Below are 24,835 nucleotides of genomic sequence, written 5' to 3' on the forward strand. Positions count from 1 at the left end.
TGTCCGCCATTTGGGCGCCACTTTGGAGCCAGAAGTTTGCCACATGCCACATGCAACCCGGAGCTAGAGTTTTTGGATGGGCCGCTTTAATTGCTTGGCGTGCGCTGCGAAAATGTTTGGAAACTGGTTTGGGGCCCGCACATTTTTCAAACCATTCTGCCAGCTTTTTCCCCCTTTTGATTTTATGTGCACTTTTATGGGACACGAGCTAACAATTTGCAACAAAAATTTCAAAGGGCCCATTTATTTGAGAATCGGCTTGGGGTTGGTCAGTTTTCCTGAATCGTTTCTATTTGTTTTAATTTGTTTTTGGTTGTTACCTGGCGAGAGCGAAAACTTTCGTCTAGACACGACACTTAAACACGCGCTCTAAAAATACTCGAAACATTCAGCAATTAATGAGAAATGCTCACAACTTTTGTCATTTTCAGGGGCAGTGACAACTCGAAATACTAACTCACATTTCAGCTCAGATAGGTTTTAATTTGTCTCAAAAAAATATGTATAAAAAGGTAAGTGGATTCAGCCATATCAATATGCAAAATAGGTTTGGCACAGCCTTGCACTAAGTGAATGTGAAGGCACGAGCTTGAAACGAGAGCAGAAAATCTACAGAAGGGGAAAACCTGGAAAAGCTGGAACTTGGGCTCAGGACACAAGTGGCTAGACGTGACTGGCATACATTATAAAAGCTCTGGCCACAATAAATGCAAAATATATGTATGCGTCAAGTGCAAAACACGCAAGTGCGGGCGACAGCTCAAAATAAAAACGAACAAAATATTCAATCAGACAGAGAATTTCTGGGAAAAAAGGAGACGAAGAAAAATGCGTGAGAAAAATCGCGAAATATTTTCAGAGGTAAGTGAACTGAACCCAAAATAGACCAGAAACCAGCAGGGAAAATATTTTAAATAGCTTCTAAGAAATTGGATTGGCCGTTGACGCACTTAAAGTAAATACAAACAATATAAAAACATTTTAGCGGTGATTAAGGTAAGGTACAATGGAGCGTATACTTGTTTTGTATACTTGTTTTGGGAATCAATTTCAATAAACTCTCGGCAACTGTTTTTAATAAACGCAAGATGGATATCAGCAAAGAAAATGTAATTATAATGTTTTCTTGGCATAAAAGCTAAGTTACAATACAAAGTATAAAAAGTTTTCAGACTGCTTATCGACATATAAATGTAAATTGTTGTTATCAGCAAAAAAAATTTAAAAAGTTCCGTTTGATTTTAATGCATAATATTAATCTTATGCTTATTTCATTTGAATGCAGTCTAGAGGAGAGCTGGTAAAGAAAAACGCTTGAGAAAAATCCATTTGTTGTGCAAAATTCAATTTATATTCGATTACGCGACGATGTCTAAGTAGGAAAGTACAGAACGGCTCAAGTGCTTTTAAGCGATTTTTTCTATATTTGGCTTGGAGCGCATTGAGAATGCCCTGTCATGCGTTAAAATTGCAATTTCTTTGCCAGGCAAAGCAGGCGAAAAACGTTAGGAAAATTGATAAATGAAAAATATATAAAGCTAGAGAAAAAATCAATCTCAAGTCCCGAAAATCCCTGTTGCCTTTTGTGTTCGATCCCCTCTAATTGTAAAACACAAGGCAGCAACAAACATAACAATCATAGTCAATTGTTGGCAGTTAAATATTCATGAGCCGAGTGAGAAATAAAACTGGGAAATAGATAACCCAAATAAAAAGAAGGGAAGTGCAAAGAGCATTTCTGGGAATGGGGCTAAAACCAGAAGAAGTATCCCATGGACATGAGCGCTGATTGCCCACATGACGTGCATAGAAAATGGCCCAAACTGTTCGGGGGTAAGCTCTATATACCGAACGGCATACGGCATACCGTATCCGTATTCAGTACTGTATTGGAAAACGATTTCCATTCAATGGCAGGCGAGCAGACAAAACAAAGACAGGCCCGGCACTTGCGAAAATTTCATTGCAAATGAAACGAAAAGCGTTTTATTTTGATTTTCCGCACACGCTCGATTCAAGGAGAACGGGAAAGCCAATGGCTCTGTTTTTAGTTTAGACCCCTTCAAAGGCAAATGTTTTGGCACTTTTTCTGTTTTCATTTTCCAATTGCTAGGTAGCATCCTGTTTTTCTGCTTTTTACGTGGCCAATTTGAAAGTTCCGCAGACGGAGGCACGTTGTTTTGGTTAGCCAGGAATGAGTGTTAAGGCCACATGTTGACAGCCGCCTGCCATTAGGAATAGGAGTTCCTCGTATACTACTTTAAAAATTAATGCTCGTCTGATTAAGGTGAGTTAAGGGGAAGTACAATTTAAGGCTGCCAATTTAATGATTGCATAAATTATTTAGTTGAGCTCAAGGAAATACTAGTTTTTTAACGTAGATTGAATTTAAAACAGGACTTTTTTTATTTCTCAAAGTGTTATCTAAAACTAAAATTAAATTTTCTTTTTCCACTTTCATTTTTATCGGAAATACCTAAGCAGTGACTTATTGACTCCTCCATTTTAGTTCGACTGTAAGCCATGTTTTCTGCACTTTCCTTGCTGGAATTAATAAACCACTCAGCAGAGGACTCCGAAGACAATTGTCATTGCTTCCCCGAAGCAATGATATCTGGTAAAACCCAAAGAAGTGGGGGTTAATGCAGCACAAGTCTGATTCCGCTGCAGCTAAAATGCTTTCCATGTTGTAAATCCACACCCCACCGTCTCTTTTCTCATTTTGGAAGGACTCTACTCAGGCAGACAAATAACTGAGCACACAAAACACGAAGGAATCGAAGTCTGGATGAAAGGAGGGATGTCAAAGTGAAACAACTCGAAAAATATCAACTTATGTAAATTGTTATAGACGAGAAGTGTGGGGCGGGGGAGGGCAGTTGGCACTATTTGTATTGACAGGACTCGGGACTGTCTGCCAGTTGTCCCTCAAGGAATTGTGGGCATATTTGCTTCTGCTGAAATGAGCAAAAATAATTGCAAATCGTAAAAGAGAAAAAAGCCAGAGCTAGAGAAAGATCGCTTTTCCATATGTGCAAGGATTCCAGACTCAGAGAGGTTTTTGGGGGGTTAAGCGGGCTGAGGGGTTAAGGGGGTAAAGGGGGGAGGGGCAGACTAGTCCGGACTGAAGGAAACGGAAATATGCAATGAAGCAGAAGTTGGCAGGAAATTGTTAAGACGCCGCGCCTCCTTCGCCCCGTCTCGCTTTAACTCTCGCTCCATCTCTCTTTCGCTCGCTCTGTTTTCTGCCTTCTGTTGTCCGTTCTCGTTTTACAACTTTACTTTATTTTCCATCATCGAAAGGGTTCCCCGAAGGTTCCCCCGACTTGCGTTTTATGTTCTTGAAGGAATTGAAAAGCCGCATGCAAATAAAATTTGCCTTCTTTTTAGTGTTGTCCTATGACCCCCGAATGCCCCCCTCTGTGCTTCACTTTTCCGCTTCCGGCTTTCATTCTTTGTGTTCTTGTGGTTTTTATATTTCAATCGAGTCCTTTGTACGCTTTAAACTGTTTTCCGTTTTCTCCCTTTGTGTTTTGCCAAAATTTATAGAACATTTGTAAGCCATGCAAATGATGATCTATTGCAGGAGGAGTTCCCTGGGGATTCTTACCCCTGATTATGTAATGGATTCCCCTCTCTAAAAAAAAAGAAGGAACTCCGGCTAATATATTAGAGCATTCAGGTTGAAAGTTATTTCAGCTGGCTGATGAAGCAGAAGTATAATTATTATAAAAAATGTAATAAAAAAATTTGTAAGCTTATTTTTAAACATAATTTTTTAAGTCTTTGGAATACCAGATAATATTTTTTACATATTTATTTTATTATAATCTTCTTTATTAAGCTATCGACCCCATAGTTTCAGTAAAATGATGTCCCAACTTTTTGACCCACTTAATACTGAAGACACATAACGAATAATGTACTTGAACCAATGTTTGCATAATTTTAACAACTGTCAGTATAAATTTCAACCAGCGACACAAATATATAAACTGCGAACTGAATCTCTAGCCAAATGCGAAAAGTTGGCCTAAGCGAGAGCCAAAAAAAATAAACAGAAAAGCGAAATAAAACGAAAACTTTGCTGACAACTTTTGAAATAAAGTAAACAATAAAATGTGCCAATTGTGATTATGTGCCAAGAGAATATAATTAGGAAAAGCTTATATGCTTTCCCTCCTTTCTTTTTCACCATAAATTGTAAAAGTTGTGCTTGAAATTTTCTGCTAATTTGGGGTAGCAACGAGAGCTGAGCGGACTACCTCAATTAAGTGGCCATTTAATTACACGTATGTATATGGAATATTTTGTGTTTACAATTTTCGCCGCTTGCATTGCTGATTGAATAATAATACATCGTCGTGAGGGAGTGGAAATTGTGCACGAATAATGTTCATTTTTAAAATTCAATTCAACAAAGGGGAGGCACAAGGATTGATACCGGCAATGCGAGTGGTGGAGTACACGTGCCATGGTTTAGTCTGCACGCGATTTCCCCCAACCACAATTGTCGACCATCCGCTTCGTCTGCCGCCTGTCGCCAAAAAAGTGGCTAAAAACGTGATGTGCATTTCAAATCCGGGTGCCCATCATCGCCTCTGGGAGCTGCCTCCCCCCCAGCTGGAACTTCAATGCCAAAACCAAATCCCAACCCCTTCGCACCTTCCGTTGCACCTGTTCAACTCCCCCGGCGAAAAGCTTGCACTTTTGTTTATGTCCTTTGGCAGGGCGCGAGAAATTGAAAAACGAAGGGTAGCTCCATGTGAATGATTGGGGGATGCAGAAAGGGCATCCTTGAACTCCATGTTAAGTGGCAGTTCGCCAGGGGCAGGAATTTCACACATCATTAGCCTCCGGATATGTGACTATGCTGGGGAAGGGCCTTAAAAAGATTTACGCAGCGTGTAGGGAAAAAAATTAACGTATTAAAGGACTCTGATTAAAAATAAGTATGATAATTATAATCATGCTATTATTTTATTTCTTAAAAAAAGCAATAATTAATAAAAATATACAAGACTTTAAAAATGTAAAAACAATAAAATATTTTTTTACAGAAACTAAATAATTATATATTTAATAACACAAGTTGAAAGGATGCTTACATAGCATATGGATTTTTACTCTACTTCTTGAAGTCTTACATTTGGGAGCTTTATGTTGCGTTATTCGCTAAGCGGTTTCAGAAAAACTTTTGAAAAGCCTTTTCAAAGGACTCAAAAGCTAAGAGTTTAAAAAGCTGATATGAGATGGTTTTTGCCCAAATCTTTGGTATATTTTATCAGGCAAAAATGTATGCAAAAGGTCTTTTGACAAAAATTACGTACGTGACATTGAAGGACAAACATGCTTAGAATTTTCCTGAGCTAGTTGTCTGGTGAACATTGTCAGTAAATAATTTACGTAAAACATTTTCATTTATTAACACTTTAATTCAATTGTGAAATACATTTAAAAATAGCAAGTTTTTTCGTTGCTAAATTATTAAACATAGTTTATTAAAATTTAAAATTTTTCGGGTCTTAAAAAACAATTGCATAAAGCTAATTTTAACTTAAATTAGGATTTTTTCTTGGAAAAGGGCTTTTATTTTCACTATTTAAAATGCATGGGGCTTGGCGCCGAAATAGTGATGTGAGCTAAAAATTCATCAAAGCCCTAAGATAGCTTTTTGAGTGGTGGGTTACTATATCAGGGATGGAAACAGAGTCCTGGAACAATCTTGGTGGTTCCTTTTCCTGCTCAGGGATGCAATCCATTTTGAGTCACATATCGTTCAGCTTTCAATGGCAACGTCGAAATTTGAAATTATCTTTACGAGAATAAGGAAACTAATAAGATAAACATATATTTTAAAAACTTTATAATGTAACATTTTACCATAAAATTCTTCACTTTGTTGCAAAAAAAAAGTATTTAGTTTTAATTATATGTAGAAAGTTTATTTTTCAAAATACAAAAGAAATAAAATTTGAAATTCTTAAGCTGTGTTCAGTGACAGTTTTGCTCTTTTCATACTTTAGTTTCGAGATCGGTGATATTTCTCTGCAGTATAACGTGGGGCATCGAATAAATCAGCTTGTTCCAAAAGTTCGGATTGTTTCTATCCAGATAAGTATTCAATACCATATAGGCCTTCAGCTCGCTGTCCAGATCGTCAAAGTTTTCCACGTCGGGATAAAGGACAACGATAAGACGCTTGCATCGATCCTTGGAGGTGGCATGAAGAGCCAGCCTGAATTCCAGACGTCCCCAGGTGGACTTCATAAAATTATTTGTCATCAGGATGATGATGCGTTTCGAGTCCTTGACAGATTGGCTTATGCACTCGGGAATGGACTCGCCCACCAGCCAATCTCTAAGATAGAAACACAGTCGAAACTTGTGCCTGCCCTTCTCCAGTCGCTCCACAAATTCACCAATTAATTCTTCGTCCTTATGAGTAAATGAGAGGAATGCATCGTACTTTTTATCCTGGTCGAGTTCCCGCCGAGTGGCCAGACTAAGGCATACTTCGTGTTCGTAGAACCAGATCAATATGGGCTGCTTGAAGCAGATAAATACGTTGATTGACAGAGCTACAATCAATAAAGAGGCGCCAAGGGAAGCGTAATAGACAATGGCCGAAGGGCAAATGTCAATCTCCTCGATCTCAATCAGAGATTTTCCTGAACCGCCGCACTGAACAGTTGTGGTATTTCCAATATTTTTCGCATGTTCCTTGACAAATTCCAGAAAGTCCCTTTCCTCGCAGCTGCAAGTCCACGGATTTCCTGAGAGAAAGAGCTTCATATGCGAAGAATTCATTTTCTTTTCCAGGGATGTTCTAACTCGATCGCTCAAAACTGTGAACTTGTTGTAACTAATGTCCAGATATTCAATGTTTTCTGGCAGTTCGTCAATAAGAGATAGTTGATTGTGAGCCAAATGAAGTCGTCCTACATCAGTGTATCCTGGTAAGGAGTTGTTTGGCCATTTTTTGAGTTTATTTCTCTCAAAGACAAGGGTTATTCTGCCAATTGTGGGTGTTGGTAATGGAGGTATTTCCCGGAGGCCTTTGCCACTGCAGTCGATGGTGAGTGACGGCAAATCGTAATCGGAAGTGTCTACGCAACATATGCAGAATTCAGGGCATTCTTCCTGAGTTATATTCACTCGCCGAAAAATAATGTCGTAGTCCGTTGGCTCATGCTCTCTGAGAAAGGATAAGAAGGACTTCGCCTTGCAGTTAGATTCCCACGGATTGCCAGACAGCTTTACCTCAGTTAATTCTTCACGATATCTCAGAAAAGCAACCGCATTGTCACTAAGGGACTTCAACCCATTATTACGTAGGTCTAGAAATGTTATGTTCTCTGGAATCAAGTAATTTGGAAATTCTATTAACATATTATTCCTCATGAGCAATTTTTGTATCGACGCGAGACCCGAAACAGCAACGAATTCGGCAATAGTTAGCTTTCGAATTTCATTATCTTCAAGAATTAATGTCGTATTATAAGGTATCGAATTTGGTAGCTTCGGATAAAAGTCAAGACTTGAGTTTGCGCAATTAATAATGAATTGACCCGAGTCTCGTTCGACGCAACATGAGCATCTATATGGACATCGTGAGTTGAGATGGTGAACAATCACTTCATCGTATTCGGCATAAAAAACCCAAACTGCGATGTGAAATTCCTCCATTATCTTTAACATAAAGTAATATTCATTGGAGGCTAATATTTCATCTTCATCTGCTTCCATGTATAATCCATTTAAGCGGGAAACAAAAGAGTAACTTAAGAACATTGCATTTGCTGTTACGTCCAAGTACTCAAAAACTGCATCAAATTTTGATGGTTGTATCCGTAACGTCTTTGCTTTTTGCCAAAAGAATTCTTGTAAATATACTTCATCGCAGTATATAAACCATTTGTTTCCAAACTGATTAAAAGTGCTCACACCCTTGAGATATTCCACAACCTCTGGGCTCAGAGTGAAAATTTGATTATAACTTATGTCCAAATGTTCAAGAGCTTCAGGGAGGCGATTGATGGTGAGGCTGGATAATTGATTTTGCGAGACATTAAGGCATTTTAAGTCTTTATAGCCTAGTAATGAGTGGTTGGGTAGTTCAGTAAGTTGGTTCTGTTGAAAGAATAGCACCGAAATTCCAGCGATTGGAACTGGAATCGGTGGAACTGTCTTTAGATTTTGCTGCCAGCAATTTATTTCCAATATTAAAGTATTTCGATGAAATAGGCAATTACATTGGGGTGGACATGAAATTCCATTAACACCTAGTGTAAATTGGCATGCATTTTCACCTGAAGAACATATAAATGCGGTAAGATTTGGAAATCGTTTGTAATGGTTAACTTCGATGTACTCAAGATTGGGGAAATTGTCAAAGTTTTTTAGGTCCACCACTTTGTCGATATACATTATGCAGTGTTTCAGAGATTTTCTAAGGGCAGAAGACCTGAAAAACAAATTCAATTAAAATAATACAGGGCTTAGTTAATATGATTTTACTAACCTTAAAAATGTAAAGTCTGATGATAAGACAACATTGTTGAAAATAAGCAAAGTAATATTTTCCAAGTTATCGAAAGTTTTTTCTGTGAGACCATTTACCATTAAATTAGAGAAAACTAATGTGCTTAATTTCGTTTTGCCTTCAAAAACATTTTCCTTTAATGTAAGTAGTGGTTTTTCAAATAAATTTTGATGATAAATTTTGATTGTCTTCTTGTTGTTCATGGTCTCTCGGATGTAATTATTTGTAACGTACGAATTTACTGGGCTACTGATTAAATATTTGAAAATTATCATTTCTGGCCCAATTACAGTGCTTGTAGTTTCCTCAAAAATTATTAATGAAGGAAGTTGAATTTCAAAGCTGACTATTGCTTTTAGGCCGAGTAGTCGAAGGTAATAATTCCTAGGTCGAAGTCTTTCATCTTCAGCACTTATTATTCCAACCACACGAGTTTTTACTATTTCGCAATCAGCATGGTTAAAAATATTATAAATCTTCCACTGGTCAAACTCTGGATTTATCCAGCTAATTTCTAAAACTGAGAAAACCAGGTTCATTTTATAACCTTCTGTGGCTACAACATTATCGGTTATTGAACAGCTTTCATTAGCACAGGATCCACCACAATATATTTTACAGTAGTCCTCCCTTATTGTATCACTTGATAGAGAAACTTTTAAGAGAAATAACTAAAAGTATATATAGTAATTTTTCCGTCATTTTTAACGATTTACACTCTTCCAAATCTATTTTCCAACTAAACGCTGTACAAATAAGATTTCTTTGTAACGAGCAAAACATTAAATTCAAATTCCTTAGGGAATAATAAATAGCGTTTTTTAAATTAAACCTTACATGGACTGATTACCATAAAAGTGAATTACTCTAATGGGAGTTTTCATACTATAGTTAATTTCAGTTTTATTATAGTTGGGTAATTCTGATGTAGGAACTGTTTGCGTTCCCAACCAAGAATAATTAGTTCAACAACGAATTCGAGTGGAAAAATACCGCTCCATGTGTGTCAACTTTAATATTTATTTTATCAATATATTTCATGATTGTTGTACTCAGCCATACACGCGAGATTTAATTAAAACTATGGCTGTATAAATGAAAAAGTTGTAAATTCTTTGAGCATTAAATGCGATGTTAAAAAGAGCCAAGCGACCAACAAAAATGAAAATGCAAAAAGTATTAAATAAGGAGTGCCAAAAAGTTGCTTTTATGTCTATATTTATTGACAAAACGTTATTTTAATAAAATGTAAAAGTCTTTATCATTCTTTATTTGGCTTGTACACGTTCACATTGTTTTTGTTTATTCACGAATACCTTTCGATATTTAATAATATTTATAAAATATTTGTCTTTGTCCGGGTTAAACATTTTATTCATAATTAAATGAAACTAAAGCTCTGGCTCACGGGTCATTGAATGATGTTAAATTTAATAAAAAAAAAAATCTTTCCAGCTCACTTTTTATTGGGGTTTCAGTAAAACAGACACCAACGACGATTTCTTTGTTCAAAAAATAAGTGTCTAACGAGTATAATAAAATCCAATGGATATTTTGCTGACAAATTCGCTCAGACCCACCTTTATTTCCATTCACACTTACCCAGGACTTTACCTAAGTCCTGCTGGGGTTCTTTTTTTGCAATTTGGCTCACATCCACACCAGTGCTCCCCGCATATTCCCAGTTCGTTCGACCCGCCTTGCTTTTGCCTGGACTGTCAGACCTTCGTTGGCCACATGCCGTGGCAATTGATGTCAAATTTATAACGACAAATACTCGAAAAGTTTGCCACGTAGCCCAAACACTCACACACACACACAAGCACACCACATACACACACCATCGTGCATTTATAGTGGCCAGACATGCCCACTTTTCACACCGCCTGCATATCCCGTCCGCCTGGCCGGCTGTTCAGATTTCCCGAGCATCATTATTGCTTTTTGATTTTTGGTGTGAATTTGCTGAGCAACAGAGGTCCTGCGATAGTTGTACGAGTATGTATGTGTGTTGTTTTTGTTACTGTTGTTGTTGTTGCTGTTGCCCAGGCCAGATGAATTATGACCAGCAGATCCGGGAAAGGCACGAAAAGCTCTTCGCTTGGCTGGAAATTTGCCCAGGACACAGGCTGCAGTTGGGGTTCCTTTTCGGCGGAGAGAACATATTAATGCAATTTTATTTAAATTACGCTACATTTATGCCCCATACTCGCTTTGATATATTTGTTTTTTATTCGCCGCCATCTCTTTCACTTGGACTGCAGCCATCTCGCTCTGATTTTTTTTCCGTGGCGAGTGGGAAACAGCAATCGGAACCGGCTTCCTTATTGTCCTTTTGTACATTTCATATTGCCTTGTCGGCAAAGTTTGCTGCCTCCGTTCGTCGGCACAAATATTTATGGCCATCAAACAATTTATGTCAACTGATAATTTTAAATGTTAATTAGGCTTGTTGGCTTGTTCCCGCAGACCGGCCAATTATTAAAGATTTAATAAATGACAAATAAATTTGCGTTCCACAGGAAGGATGAATTAAATACAAATTGATATATTAATGTTAATAATTGAATTGTAGAAATGCGTAATCAATTGTCAACGAGCTGTTATTATGCAAGGCGGGTCGGCTGGTAGAAAGTCGTTCATTTAATGAGGCTTTAATTCTTGAACGAATTTAATACTTCCAACTTATTCATCGAAATTTCGCATTTTCAAGCCAGACCAGAAAACAAATCAAGCAGTAATTATTCATTGGAGCTTTTCATATGAGTCCCTCAAGTTTTCGACAATATTTCTTGCAACTGCGAAATCCTTAAGTGAACGCAGAGAAGCGTAAAAAGACCTGAGGTAAATTGAAATTGCTTAATTTTATTCACATTCGCATACAAAATCACTCGGAATTGTTTGCGGACAGCCTTTGGGATGAGCTGAAGCCCAAAGGATCCGCAGGAGCGGGAACTTTGCAATTATGGCCAAGGAATGGAAATTCCCGTCGAGCCGTCAAAACCGGAAATGGCAAAGTGGCAAAGCGCAAAGCGGAAATGGCAGGCACAACACAACGCAGCGCAACAGAAAAAATGCAAATTTCCACCAAAAGGAAATTATAAAAATATTTGTTGGCGTCGCACCTGCCCCGCCCCCTTGGAAAATAGCAAAAGAATTTTTGCACGTGGGTCGTCCTTGTTATTGCACCGAATGCTCCTGTTGTTGCTGTTGTTGTTATTGTTGTTGTTATTATTGTTGTTGTTGTTGGTCGTCTGAAGTCCACTTGAGGCGACGTTCCCGCACTTCGGAACGAAGGTCCCACAACTTGGAGTGCTCCGTCGTCTGGCGGAAAGTTTTTATTTTATTTTATTCGAGTTTTTTCTTCTGCTCGCCACTATATAACAAATAACAAGTAGCCCTACCGCAAATATATATGTATATAAATCGCCGAGATATAAATGGATGTGTGTAAACGGTTAAATTTATGCACTGGCAAGTGAAAGGTGGAGTTCATATTTTAGCCGTTGCCATGGAACGAGCGAGCGATTTCAACTTTAATTATTTTTACAGGTGCAATTTATTTACATGAATTTCAATCTCCGCATCGGGGTATAAATTACCATAAACATCTCTTATATGGATATATGGATATACTCGTACGTATTGGGCTCACCCATATTTTTTTTTTATCTTACCCACTTGCCAGTGCTTTTTCCATGATGAATATTTAATACAGAGGTAGAGAAGGATGTGGGGAAACCACTCGAAATGTCAGAAACAGCGAGACAGCAAAACGAGCATTACAAACAAAGGCTTGTTCCAGACTTACTTTTCCGAGGCCTTTTTCGGAAATCATAAATGCACAAGCACCAACACAAACACACTGCACTGTGTGTGCGTTTGAGTGTGCTAGGGAGTGTGCGGATGCACAGGTGAAAAGTCAGGCAAAGTCAAATTAATTCCACTTAATTTGTTTTAACCACAAAAGCCAACGTATCGACTGCCAAATGGATGTCACTGTTGCCGTGTAATTTTTCGCGACCAGTAATTAGTAATTTTACGGGCTTTGTTAGCTTTTTAATTTCATAAAAAGCATTTTAAAATATATACATTTTTTGTTTTTATATTTTTTTTTTGTTAGATAATGACAACAGCTAACATACGAACGCTTTATTTTATTCTAATGATTCTAACAAAGAAGTTATTCAAAATAACATCTACAAAAACAATTTAACAGTCTTATGTTTTACATTTTAAGTAACATTTCTGTTAACATTTTACATTCTGCTATAAGCACCATCCACTGTTATGGACTCTTAAAATGCTAGCTTCGTAACAGTTTTCCCCACTTTCACTGCTAAATTTAGTATGTTCTCTTTCACTGTAAAGACCTTCTGCTATCCCAAGTACCAATGTTAACGACTCTGAATTTCTCCTCTTTTACTTTTAAGAAAATTACCCTAACATAAATTTTAACTTACATTTCCCTTAAATAACGGTAAATTCACCCCTTCAAAAAGCTCTTTTTGATGCTAGCTTTCAAGTTTAACTAACATTTTTCCTTATTTAACAGTAGCTTTTCCACCAGCAACCCCCATTGTATCCCATCCCCAAATTTTGAGCTTAGGAGCTCTATATCTTGGCTCCTATTGGCTGAGCAACCTTATAAAAGACAAGGCAGTATCCAATTGAAGTTTAGTTAGGTTTTGGTCCTGCTGAACGATTGCTGCCTAAGGATGTCACGTTCTCTGGAGTCTTCCCTGCAGTTTAAGAAGATTGAAATAAAAATTAAACTAAAATTGATGTTAGTTAGCCAAACTGTTATCAATAAAAAAAATTTATTTTTGACGTCTTTTAATGGTGGTGGGAAAGTTTAGTTCATAATCAGCCAGTAAAAAAAAAGATACAAGAAGAAAATTAAAAAAAAAAATTTGAACATTTTCATTGGCATTAAAAATGTAAAATATACTATTACTATTATCAGCAATCCCAGCTTTAATATAATAATTTTTTTAATTTATTTATCTGCGTAAATCTGCGCTTAAAATAGAAAAATACAGTTAATATGAAATATATGGTATTAAAATTTTTACTTGAATTTTAAATTGCTTTATTTTGCCAGACTTGGATGTAGTAGCGAGTTTCGCCGGTGCTATCACTGGAAGCACTACCCTGTTGTTATATCTTATCGATTAAAATTAAAAAAAAAAAATTAACAAAAGACTACAGCTGAGTGTCAGATAGTCACGTTAATGTTATAAATGTGTATAAATAACAATAAATTTACCTTTAAAATGTGGTTTAAGACTCTTTTTTATAAGAAACTTTTTATTGTACCCACAAATTTTTACTTTACAGATTAAAACGGTTGCACGAAATTACAATTTTGTAAGGGTTGAATAAAGGAATAGCAAAGTACTCCGATTGAGGATAAGGAATCTGCTTATGCTGCGAATGTATTTCCAATACGTACAGGCGATTGATTGTAAGCAACATCATTACCCTTTTTTTTGGCGTCCCAATGAGCAATATTTTATAAAGTCCCATATGGCTTCCAACTGCTTAGGATTGCATCCCGGTAAAAACAGATCATTTGTATTAAAACTAATGAAGGGGCCTTAACAGTAAAATAAATATCCTTGTTTGGTTAATAAAAACCGTAATTTGCGTATTGTTAAAACTTATCATCAGAGCTGCAAACAAAAACAAAAATATAAGCTTAAGTGTCCAGAGAGATAATACAGGAAGATGTTGATTACCTTTCCCACTTTCAAATTTGCCTGCTAACAAACAATAACAGCAAACACCCTGAAGCACTTACATGCTAACGATCACTTACTAGTTTTAACCCATTTTTTAAACACAATCAACTTCCTCCACAAAACGTGGTTAGTTTTCATTGCGCTCACAGCTTCCAACTTGTTGTCATTATTTACGTCACCCTTTTATTACCCACAAGTAATGCCTGTGGGGAAGTCACCCTCGACCGACTCTCGACTGCGTTTAACATTTCTTAAAAAGTCCAATTACGACCTAATTAACAGCGCCTAATTACATTCTGCCACGCCCACTCCACGCCCAAAGCTACTCCACCTATAACCTTAAACGCATTTCTCTTGTGCAATTCACTGGAGTCGTGGGAAAATTAAATGCTACGCGAATTCTTGGCGATCTTTTTTTATTTTCGCCAATTTGGCAAAGTCGAGAGGAGGAAGCTAAACTACTCGAGGCTGGAAACAATTTATTGGAAATGCAATTGAAAATGCAGCAAGCGTGTCGAGGTCGATTCAGAAAAAAATGCCAGCCTTCGGTACGTTTTGAACTTGCGGCAATAAATTCTTCGGTTTTGGCAAGCGATAAAATATCCAAAAGGAATAAAAATCCTAATGAAGAGCCAGGGCTCAAGTCAGAGCCTACAAATTGTATTAAAAGTTGTATGGTTTTTTTTTTCTATTTAGCCAGCACTCAGGAAATGTTTTCGTCCTGTGGCTTCATATTCATTGGAAAATTACTCACGTATTTGCGAGTCAGACACAGAAGGTTGGGTGTTTGGGTTGAACGATAGTTGAGCCAAAGAGCCGGAAAAGTCAACTACTTTTGATCTTTAACTTCGTTTGATACGGCTGTCCCGGGGAGAACATTAAACTATCCCACAACTAAGCGGACTAATTCCAGTTTTCAACTTATTTACTCTTTTCCATGTCCATCTCGGGCGGGCAAACAAGTTGTCAGACCACCGGACTATCCATGACTGGCATTGCCGGGCTAACAAGTCGTTTAACGCCCACTCAGCTCCTGTTCTCGGTCCTTTCGGAGCCCCTAAACATATGCCACAAATAATTTGTTATTCAATACGAAACACGAAAAAGTACACAAAGCGGCAAACGAGCTTCAACAATTCAACACACACTGGACATTTAGTAAATTGGCTAACAACTTTTTGTTCGGCTTCGCTGCTACTGTTGCTGGTATTGTTGTGGTTGTTCTTGCTATTGTTGTTACGTGATTGTCCGGTGAGAGTGTGTGTGAGTGTATATCTCTGTGTGTGTGGCGGTGGGACAGGATGTTGTTCTGTGTTGTGTGCCATATGCCTGACCACAAGCAAAAACCAAACCAGACGCCGGCAGGGGGAACATCAAGTCGTCCTAAAAGGGAAAAAAAGATTTCACGGACAGATGACACTGAGGACGCAACCAGACAGGATGACTTTCTGAACTGAGGTGTGGGATTAGGTTGCCGAAAGGGTTTGTCGCGGCCAATTAATCCTTACAGCTTTCAGCTCCATTTGAGATAGCAGTTGTGGGCACATTGACACTTGAAATAACCAGAAACAAACCAGAGCTCCTAGAATGGCTTATAAATGTTATATGTACACTAAACAAGCCATTAAGTAATTACTTCAAGTACCTATTAATAAAAACAATAAATACTTCGGCTTAACAGGTTGGTTAAATGCGACCTAAGGTCCCACCTAACTAATTAATAGTACTAGTTATTATTACAACACTATGCTACCCCAGAAGCAAAATTGTCCTTAGAGTTTTGGTGAAGAAGCATAAAATATTTCGTGTTTACAAAACAAGCATTTCATCTCAATTTATTAAACCAATATTACCAATAATAAACCCAACTTTTCTTGCCAGTTTTTAGAGTTATATAGTCACTTAGGGTTATTTTTTGTTTATACCCCTTAGTTCCTTTACCCAGACTGTTTTCCTAAGACTTCTCCTTCCACTTTCTTTGTTGTTTGCGCTATGGCCACTTGAGCTGCTTTTATTTTATTGAAGATTTGTATCAAAATGTCAACAGGAGTAGCAAGTCAACAACAACTAAAGGAACAGGAGCAACAACATTGGCAACGAGAACTCAGGAAAAATGCAGAAGTTGCTCTTTTGATGTGGGTTGTGTGTCTCAAGTTCCATTCTCACTCCATTTCCACTGCGTTGTTTTTGTGTTTTCCTAGCATTTGAACAAATAAAATGTTTGCTTAAAAAATTGCAGACATGCATTGCCAGTTTCCTTGTCTGATGTTTTCTTTTTTTTTTTTTTGTGTTTGTGTCGCTCCTCTGCTTAAGTTGAAAATGTTGAAATGCTCATTTCTACCAAGTTTGCCATTCTTCGTTTTCTGTGAATTTTTTGGGTAGTCAGGAATTTACTGCAGTCACGACTTCAGCCTGACACAAATACATTTAAAAATGTGCTAACATATGTATGCTGCCCGCCAGAAGCTCACATATTTCTTCTCCATCCGCTGCGTTGACAGGACCCTCGAAGCCCCCAAAACACCCTTCTTATCACACATCCTGGGGCAGTGAGCAAGTAACGACAGTTGGCATTTAAGTTCGGATAATGCCAAATGGGGGGAATGGATGTTGGGGGAACTTATCTTCGACTGCGTGAAGATAATCTGCTAAGCTATATACAACTCGGATTTGAGCTCAGAGAGATTTAAGGGTAAATAAGTTCAATAACAGGGCTGTTTTAAAATAAAGATTTGCTTCGAACTAAAAAGATTTTTAATTCATTCAGCTTAATAGTTTTAAAACTTCAGATGCAACTATTTATTAAACGCAAAAACTAGAGTAAAACACCCTTGTTTGTCAAGGTAACTTATCCGGAAATTCGAGAGCTAGACAAAAAAAAGAGAAAACAATAAAAAGTTTCCCTGTGCAATTCATCAAGATTCCCAACGAAAGACGAACAATGGAGTAGATTTCTTGAGACAAATAACACACAGCCAACAAAACCTGAAGGACACACTTGCTACTGCTGATCCCCAGACATCTAAGATGTGAAATATTTAATATACTTTCCCCTTGTTCTTCTATTCCAAGCCCATTCAGCTCCAGCCCCATCAACATCGAATCAACACAAGAACAAATTCAATTACTCAACACTGGAGCAACATTGGTGGGGCTGCGAATGGATCAGGATGGCGAACGTGGCGTATGAGTGACATTAATGCGATTCTGTGAACTGTCAATCATATTAGTATTGCCAAAGCAATTGCCAAAAATAATGTTCGACTCTTGTTTTTCTGGCACTTTATTTTTATTGGCCCGCTCTTTGATGGGCAACCCACTGATGAATTTGCAATTTAATCGACTGCATCTAAAAATCTACAAATAAATTGCTGTAAATATTTGTGTTGACTGTGCGATGTTCTGAAATAGGAAATCGTTTAAAATTCAAAAAAAAATTAAAGAATAAAAATTACATTTTACTATTTTTTTGTGCTTTTTAAACGTAGTTATCAAAGTATTAAAATTCAAAATAAAAGATTTTTTTATTATTAAAGGTTGCTAATATAGGGATACTTTATTATTAGCTAAAATAGTAAGATAATAATACGAAAATTTCAAAGATTAGGTAAACCAAAATACCTTTTAGCTCACTGTCAATTGCCGACGAATAAATAGCACCCTTGACACACTCATTAACACCCAATTCCCCCCTGAATGCCACTGCCACCTTCCCCCAACCACGAAGGAAATACAAACAGAATCGCTTTCAACATATTCCGAACCGAAATCGAATGTCGAACGTTTGTCGGACAGATTAAAAATACAATTTACGGCAAATCAATTGCGGCTAACATGGCAACAACGTCGACGGCGAGGGAAGGAAAAAAGGCGAAAATTAAAATGGCCACCACAAGGAAAACAGTTGAAGCAAAAAATGAAAAGCAAACAAAGGGAGGACCGAATCCTCTGGAAAATCGAAAAATGAAAGGCACCAAACCTCTCCCACTCCTTCCAAAAAAAAAAAAAAAAAAAAAAACGAAAGAAAGGACGACAACAATAAGGCCGGCGATAGCAACAGCTGTTGGCATAAATTTGTATAAATAATAAACAATTCACGGGGACAACTCCTGTTGGAGTTCCGGTTCTGTCGGCTTATTCTCGTTGTCCGGTTTTTCCTCCTCCACTTGACTTCCCACGTTCAGGACATCAAGCTCACCAGGATCTTTCTGCAATGGAATCTTGGAGCGCAGGACTTGCATTTGAAAGGCTCGTACGGAAAGCAAACGCTGTTCTCTAGTCAACTGGCAGAAATACATGGCACACAGCACATAAGTTCGCATATCCTGGAGGTATTCAAACATGGGACCAGTACCCTTGGGAACCGGCAGGTTGCCCAGGACCTCGCCCATGGAATTCTTCATCTTGTCAGGACACACGATCTCGATTACAATGCAAAGCGACGCAGTGGCTGCTAAAATACTGCATATCGTCATCATTGCGTACTCGCACCAGAACTTTCCGCGGCAAATCAGTCCAACAGATCGGAACGTTATCCTTTCGAATTCACACCAACCCAGCACCACAAAAAGTTCGGTAAACAGGATCGTGAATAAAAGATCGCCGACTTCAAAAAGTTTCGGTGAGTACTTCTTGAATCTCTTCGGAATCATCTCGGAATCCCAAAAAAGCATAAGGACGCTTAGCAGGAAGATTTTGCTTCCGATTGCAGGAGCTGGGGAGCACTGATCCTTTGGCTGCGAAGCGAAAAAGGATATGCCAAACACTTGCAGCAGGCCAACGGCCACAATAGTTATCTGGTTCACCATCTTCGAATTGGCAATTTCCGTTTGGGAAAAAATAATTTATTTAGTAGCTTGGAAAATTTCGTTTCTTCTTAACGACTTCGAAATCTTTTAAACAGCTTACTTGGAGTTTCGCCAACTGATAAACATATCAATTGGATGTCAGTCTGCCGAAGTGATAAGTCAAAGCAAGCCGGTTCAACGAGGGTTTTAGCCACCTGCTGGCGTTTCTGCTCCTTACGCTTTAAAGGTTTTCCACAAAAACATTTGCACAGTTCCTGCAGCTGGCTGGCTGACTCCGACTCCCTTGGCTTTTAAACACATCATAAGCTTTCGGTCTGCCATCCTGGCTCAGCTTGGCCTTAACATTTACTGCATACTTTTGAGGGCCATGGCTTATAAAACACATTCTGAGGTAGCGTGGGTGGAATGTCACTCTACCAGTTGAGAATATTAAACTTACCAAGTCATTTGAAAGCATATAATGGTAACATTTAAAAATTTGTATACATTATATTTTAATACAGTATTTAAATCATGAGTTTAAACAACTGACAGTTTTCCTTACTATGACAATTCATTATAAATATTATATATATATTGGTTAATTATGTAAAAATATTTTTTGATATATTAATATGATTAAATATCATTGTTAAAATATATCTTCTGAAAACAAAGAGCATCCACAAATGAGCATCCAAATAATAAAAATAGTTGCATTTCTCCCCTGTGTATATTTGCTTGTTCGCCTCTTTGGAATTTATATTGGCCACTTTGCTGACGTCTTTCTGGTTTCAGTTTGTGTGATTTTGACTGGCCTCATAAATAATTTGTCGGCAGAAGAATACAAGTTTTAGTGCACACTTTGTGGCAGGCCCACAAATAAAGCAGACACTTAATGTGCCATCAAACGATTTCATGAGCGCTATAAGACCTCTCCAGCTTTGACATTTATGCGTGACAAATTTCACGAAAAGTCAGCCACTTTAAATTATCATAACCTCAGGGCAAACCAGAGGTTTGCCGAAGGAAGGGGCCCTGAACAAACATTGACCAAAGTCAATGACAAAACTTTTGGCGAAACAATAAAAATCAACATTATTATGCTAATTGGCTTGGTTTTTCCGAGGGAGCCAAGCCCCTTGGCGTTTCCCTGTTGGGTCAAGATTTTAATCTCTAAATTAGTTTACAAAATACATAAGTATTTTCCCGGAATTTTTAACCGAGTGCCTTAGGTCAGGTACGAACAATCAGGTTGCAAAAACGCCTAAGAGCATGTGGCCCTTATTTGTCTTGTGGCAAAAGGTACATCGCGGGTTCTTTTGTTAACTGCGCAAAGTTTTCACTTGTTTCTTTTTTACCTTCCTTCTTTTTCAGCCAAAATAATAAGTAAACATTATTTATTTTAAAGGAAGCAGCCAAAGCCGTTGCATATCCCCGAGCGTTTCAAAGTGAAACAATGCCGGAACGAAAGGAAGTTGGCTTGTCATGGTCGCGGGCAGGACGTCAAAGTAATTAAACAAAAGTAATTAAGATTAGCGGACTCGAAGTAGCTCCGAGTCATCAGCGAGGCTCTCTCTCTCCACTCACCTTTGACCCCTCCAACACGCCGCCATTATGCTCATTATCATTATCATAGTGAAACGGGGGCAGGCACAAAAAGGTAAGGTTAATGTTAAGGGCAACAATATGAAAAACCCCCTGACAACTTTGACGTCATTACAGCCGGCCATCTCTCACGGACTCCTTATAATATATATTAATGTGCGGACTCCTTACCCTTTGGATTCCCCTAAGGGTTATTTGGCAAATTATTATTGTTATGAAAAGTTGCTGGGAACAAAGCTAATGATCTTTAAAGATTAGTTTCAAACAATAACAGCACACCCACTTGAAAGTGGACTCGGGCAATCAGCAATGGGGTCACGACCCCCAGGAACAATCATCATCAGACACTAAACTTAATCGACAGCTGACTTGCCATATTTCTCTCGCTCGACCTCTGAACCCCCAATCGGCGTGCTTCATTAACTCCCACACACTCACCCACATCAATCCGATTCTTCATTGGCTTAACTCCTGGCTATCATCAACTAAAAAGAAAATCCCATCGACTCTGATTCTGCAGAACGGTCCGTTCGAGAAACTTTCGGCCAAGAACTTTCGCAGATATTTGGCCGCTTAAATTATATTTCCCGCTGCCAAAGGTCGGGTTTAAGCGTTGATAGGCATCCCTACCACGCACCGAACGAGATTTATTAGCATTCAAAGAGGCATTTTAGCCTGCCGCTTACCTCCCGTGTATGGGGTAATTTTTCACCAGACCAACTTTTGTTTTGATTAAATGAAGCTTAACGAGCGGCCGCACAAGCCACAAGCAACTACACAGGCAGAAAAAATAATTGAAAAAATATAACACCCTTACTTACGTCATTAATCTAAAGTTCATCAAGCTTTCATATTTTTTCATAATTTTATATTTAATTTTAACTAGTTTTTATGGCTTACATTTTGACAGATGTTGGTATGTAAAGTAAACAAATTTTAACTAAACGAAGCTGCGTATAAAAACTAGAAAGGCTATTAAAAAATAGAGCTAAAAAAGGCTTAGGTTTAAAATCATTTAAATTAACCAAACTTCATAAATGTTTTTAGTACCCGATTTATTTTTCTCTCTGGATCAGCAGCTACGTGTTACTCATAGACCGGTCTTAGCCGAACTCGAGGTGCTGCCAACTAACTAATGAGCTGATTTACAGCCCAACACGTCCAGGACAAAGGCCAAGGACTGCAGTTTGCCAAAAGGTGAATGGCTGTGGTGTGGGAATCGGGATTCGGTATTCGGGAAATGGGAAATGGGAAACAGGAATCGGGGATCGGGATTCGAGGTGGAGCGAGGTCGTATGACAAATGCGCTTTTGTGTTATTTATGGTGACCGCAGGACAAGATGTTATACGTGCGGTCATTAAGCCTGTAGGCGTTTCAGCCTGGCCATATAAAGCCAATTTGTACTGGTTATCGATGGTCTACAATTCACTTGAAATTGCTGCGGTAGAAAGTTTATAAAATTTTAAGACATGCCCTGAAACCATTTCTTATTGTTAATCATTAAAAGTCAACTTTACAAGAGACGTTTTTCATAAATTGTTTTGTAAAGTCAAGAGTTTTTAGCTTATACATACTTAATTTTATGAAATATTCGAACAATTTTAATATAAGTAATATAGACAGTAATACACGTTTACTAAAACGAATAACAATTACTTTCTCTTTTCTTTTATAATCTTAAGCTATGCAAATTCTTACGTATTAAATTTTTAAATAACATCTGTTTCTTATCCGGTTCTGCTTTTCGTTCTACCCGATTATCCCTTATTAGACCTTTATATATATGTATACCTTTTCCAGCCAATCAGGCGGAGGACAAAGGCAATCCCGGCGACCTAAGCCCAACTGACAAATTGTAATTGTGTGACAAACAAGCGGAAATCGGCTTAAACTTGCCTTGCCACAAAGGAAATCCGCAGAAGGTGGCGACGGATGGTTTAGGGCATGACTTCCTTTATTGAGTTATTAGCCGCACATCGTGGCAGCTCGCTTTTAGGCCGTGTGGCAAGTCAATTTGTCAGTGGTGAAAAAGTTTCATCAGACGCGCTTAGTCATGATTGCTAATAAAGTGCAGACAGATTTTGGGCACAGCGTCAGCCTATTGACAACCGATGGAAATGCTAATTTTTATTTGCCACGATGACAGGACATACTTCTCGCCGGTTTTAAATGTAAAGAGATGCCATTCAATTTTTCATACGCTGTCGGTATTTAAATGGCATGACATTCTGTTGTCTGCGCTCGCTTGAATTTTTTCGAGCTACACTTTGAATAAGTTTTTACGCAAATAAATCTTTCCAAAATTATAAAAAAGAAAAATTAGTTTGTATAACAAATTAAGAATATTAAGAATATATTTTATTTAAATCGTGTAATAAAAGAACAGATATTTTCAAGCTTGAAGAATCCCTGAATTAAATCTATTTCCCCTTTTTCAGGCAAGTAACTAATAGGCTTACTAGGATCTAAAATTAACTAACTACATCGAACATCCTTAACCATATCAGTATTTCGTTCTAAGTGGAGTGAAAACACAAATATTTTCTCGAATAATAAGCCCTCATCGACTGCCGGCAAAAGTGAAATAAAAAATGCTCTACTTGCTAGGTTCTAGAGGGCACTTATGCGTAACATTGCGTAAGTGCAGCTGTCAGATAAAACGAGGGGGATCCAGTTGAGGGAAAGGGGAAAGGGGAGAAGGGGGTTGTGCAGTAAAGTGCATGCCAGCTTGGGTGTGAAAATTGCTGGAAAAATGAATGCATGCTCACGGGAAGTCAGTTTTGATTCCGTACCATTTTCGCCTTGACTGGGAAAATGGAAATGCGACGTCAGCCTGCGGTTTGTTCATCCCTCACAATACGTGACGTTATTACGTTTGTTGCCCCCGTAAAAGGGTCTACAAATATTCCTTCATTAAACTTTCGATTCTCATCTTAAATCTTGTTTTATTACTCGACCGAATTCTTTCGCATGCATTGTTTTCTTTCGTAAACTTCAATATCCCGAGTATAAATCTTGCCAGACGCAGCAGCGAAAAACTTTCTCGATAGTATTCCCCAAACTATTTTACCTCATTTGGACACTCCTTAGCACAAAGACCAGACTGCCAGATATACTTAACCAAAGTCGCAGACAAACTGCAAAAGGAATTGTGAATATATCTACACGGGAAAACAGGAAGCAAACTTTCCATTTTCAATTTGCTGCAGACTTTTGCTAAGTACCAGAAAACCAGGTCCACCATTTCCGCCTGGCTCCATTTTTTTTATTTCTTATTTTTGGTAAGGCTCTGTCTACTTTAACTCGCATTGAACTGGAAGAATAACATTGAACATCAAACAATCAGCAGTCAAAAATTTCATTGTTAAGGCAGCAGCAGGAAAAAATAGCAAAACAAGTAGGGAGAAAAAACAGGAAACTTTCGGACAAGGCGTGAAAAATACAAAAAGACTGAGGAAGGGGAAAAAAACTTTTCCATGGTGGAAAAAACTTTACAAAGCAGCCAACAAAGTGTTGTAATGGCTGGCATCCAAGGGGATTCCCCGCCCACCGCTTGACTTTTGACCCAACGAAGCGAATGTGTTGCAACGACCTTTGTGGCCTTTCCGCCTCCGCCTCCTTTAACCCCCTCTCACACCCACTCCCCCATTCCCATGTCCTGTTTTGGTCACATGCTGGCGCAACAGTCGACCACGCCCACTTGGAGGCCAGCACCTCTGGGAATCGCCTCACAATGAACTTTCCCACCGACGATGCACGTTTTTCCTCCGGTGTATGTGTGTGTGTGGGTGGTAGAGGGGGTGAGAGGGGGTGAGAGGGGGGAAGTCCCTCAAGAGAAGGGTTCAGAGGGCAGTCATCTTGTCTACCGTCTAGCCTTGTCAGTTTTAATGTTTTTGGCATTGAGCGATGTCTGTGATTTGGAAGAGTTCATTAAGCTAGTTCAGTACGGTCAACCGGGAGACTTTATCACTTCCATCTCACATACATTTCCGTTTACAAACTGCTTTCCCTGTTTTCCCATAGATAACTATATACTGTTCTGTACTTCTTTAGGAGAAAACTTTAAAAGGAAGATTGGTTCTGACCAAGTTTGTTAACAGTTCCTGGCTAAACTGTTTTAGAGAGCTCATTAGTTTGGAAGCCCAAAAAG

The 24,835-nt window shown here is 38.2% G+C and overlaps 2 protein-coding genes across 2 annotated transcripts; both read right to left on the minus strand.

Moving 5' to 3' along the window:
* Window positions 1-6,015: 6,015 nt before the first annotated feature.
* On the minus strand, window positions 6,016-16,829 carry LOC108093455 (toll-like receptor 5). The gene is made up of 4 exons (XM_017193530.2): window positions 16,761-16,829; window positions 11,779-11,869; window positions 8,525-9,200; window positions 6,016-8,467 (listed from the first exon to the last, which is right to left on the minus strand). Exons 1-4 carry the CDS (start codon window positions 16,827-16,829, stop codon window positions 6,016-6,018), a joined length of 3,288 nt encoding a protein of 1,095 aa, XP_017049019.2.
* A 1,499-nt stretch (window positions 16,830-18,328) lies between these two features.
* Window positions 18,329-19,178, minus strand: LOC108093456. Its single transcript, XM_017193531.2, has one exon. It carries the CDS (start codon window positions 19,095-19,097, stop codon window positions 18,384-18,386), a length of 714 nt encoding a protein of 237 aa, XP_017049020.1. The 5' UTR covers window positions 19,098-19,178; the 3' UTR covers window positions 18,329-18,383.
* Window positions 19,179-24,835: the final 5,657 nt, after the last annotated feature.

Source organism: Drosophila ficusphila, unplaced genomic scaffold, assembly GCF_018152265.1.
Source record: "Drosophila ficusphila isolate 14025-0441.05 unplaced genomic scaffold, ASM1815226v1 contig_787, whole genome shotgun sequence".
NCBI lineage: Eukaryota > Metazoa > Arthropoda > Insecta > Diptera > Drosophilidae > Drosophila > Drosophila ficusphila.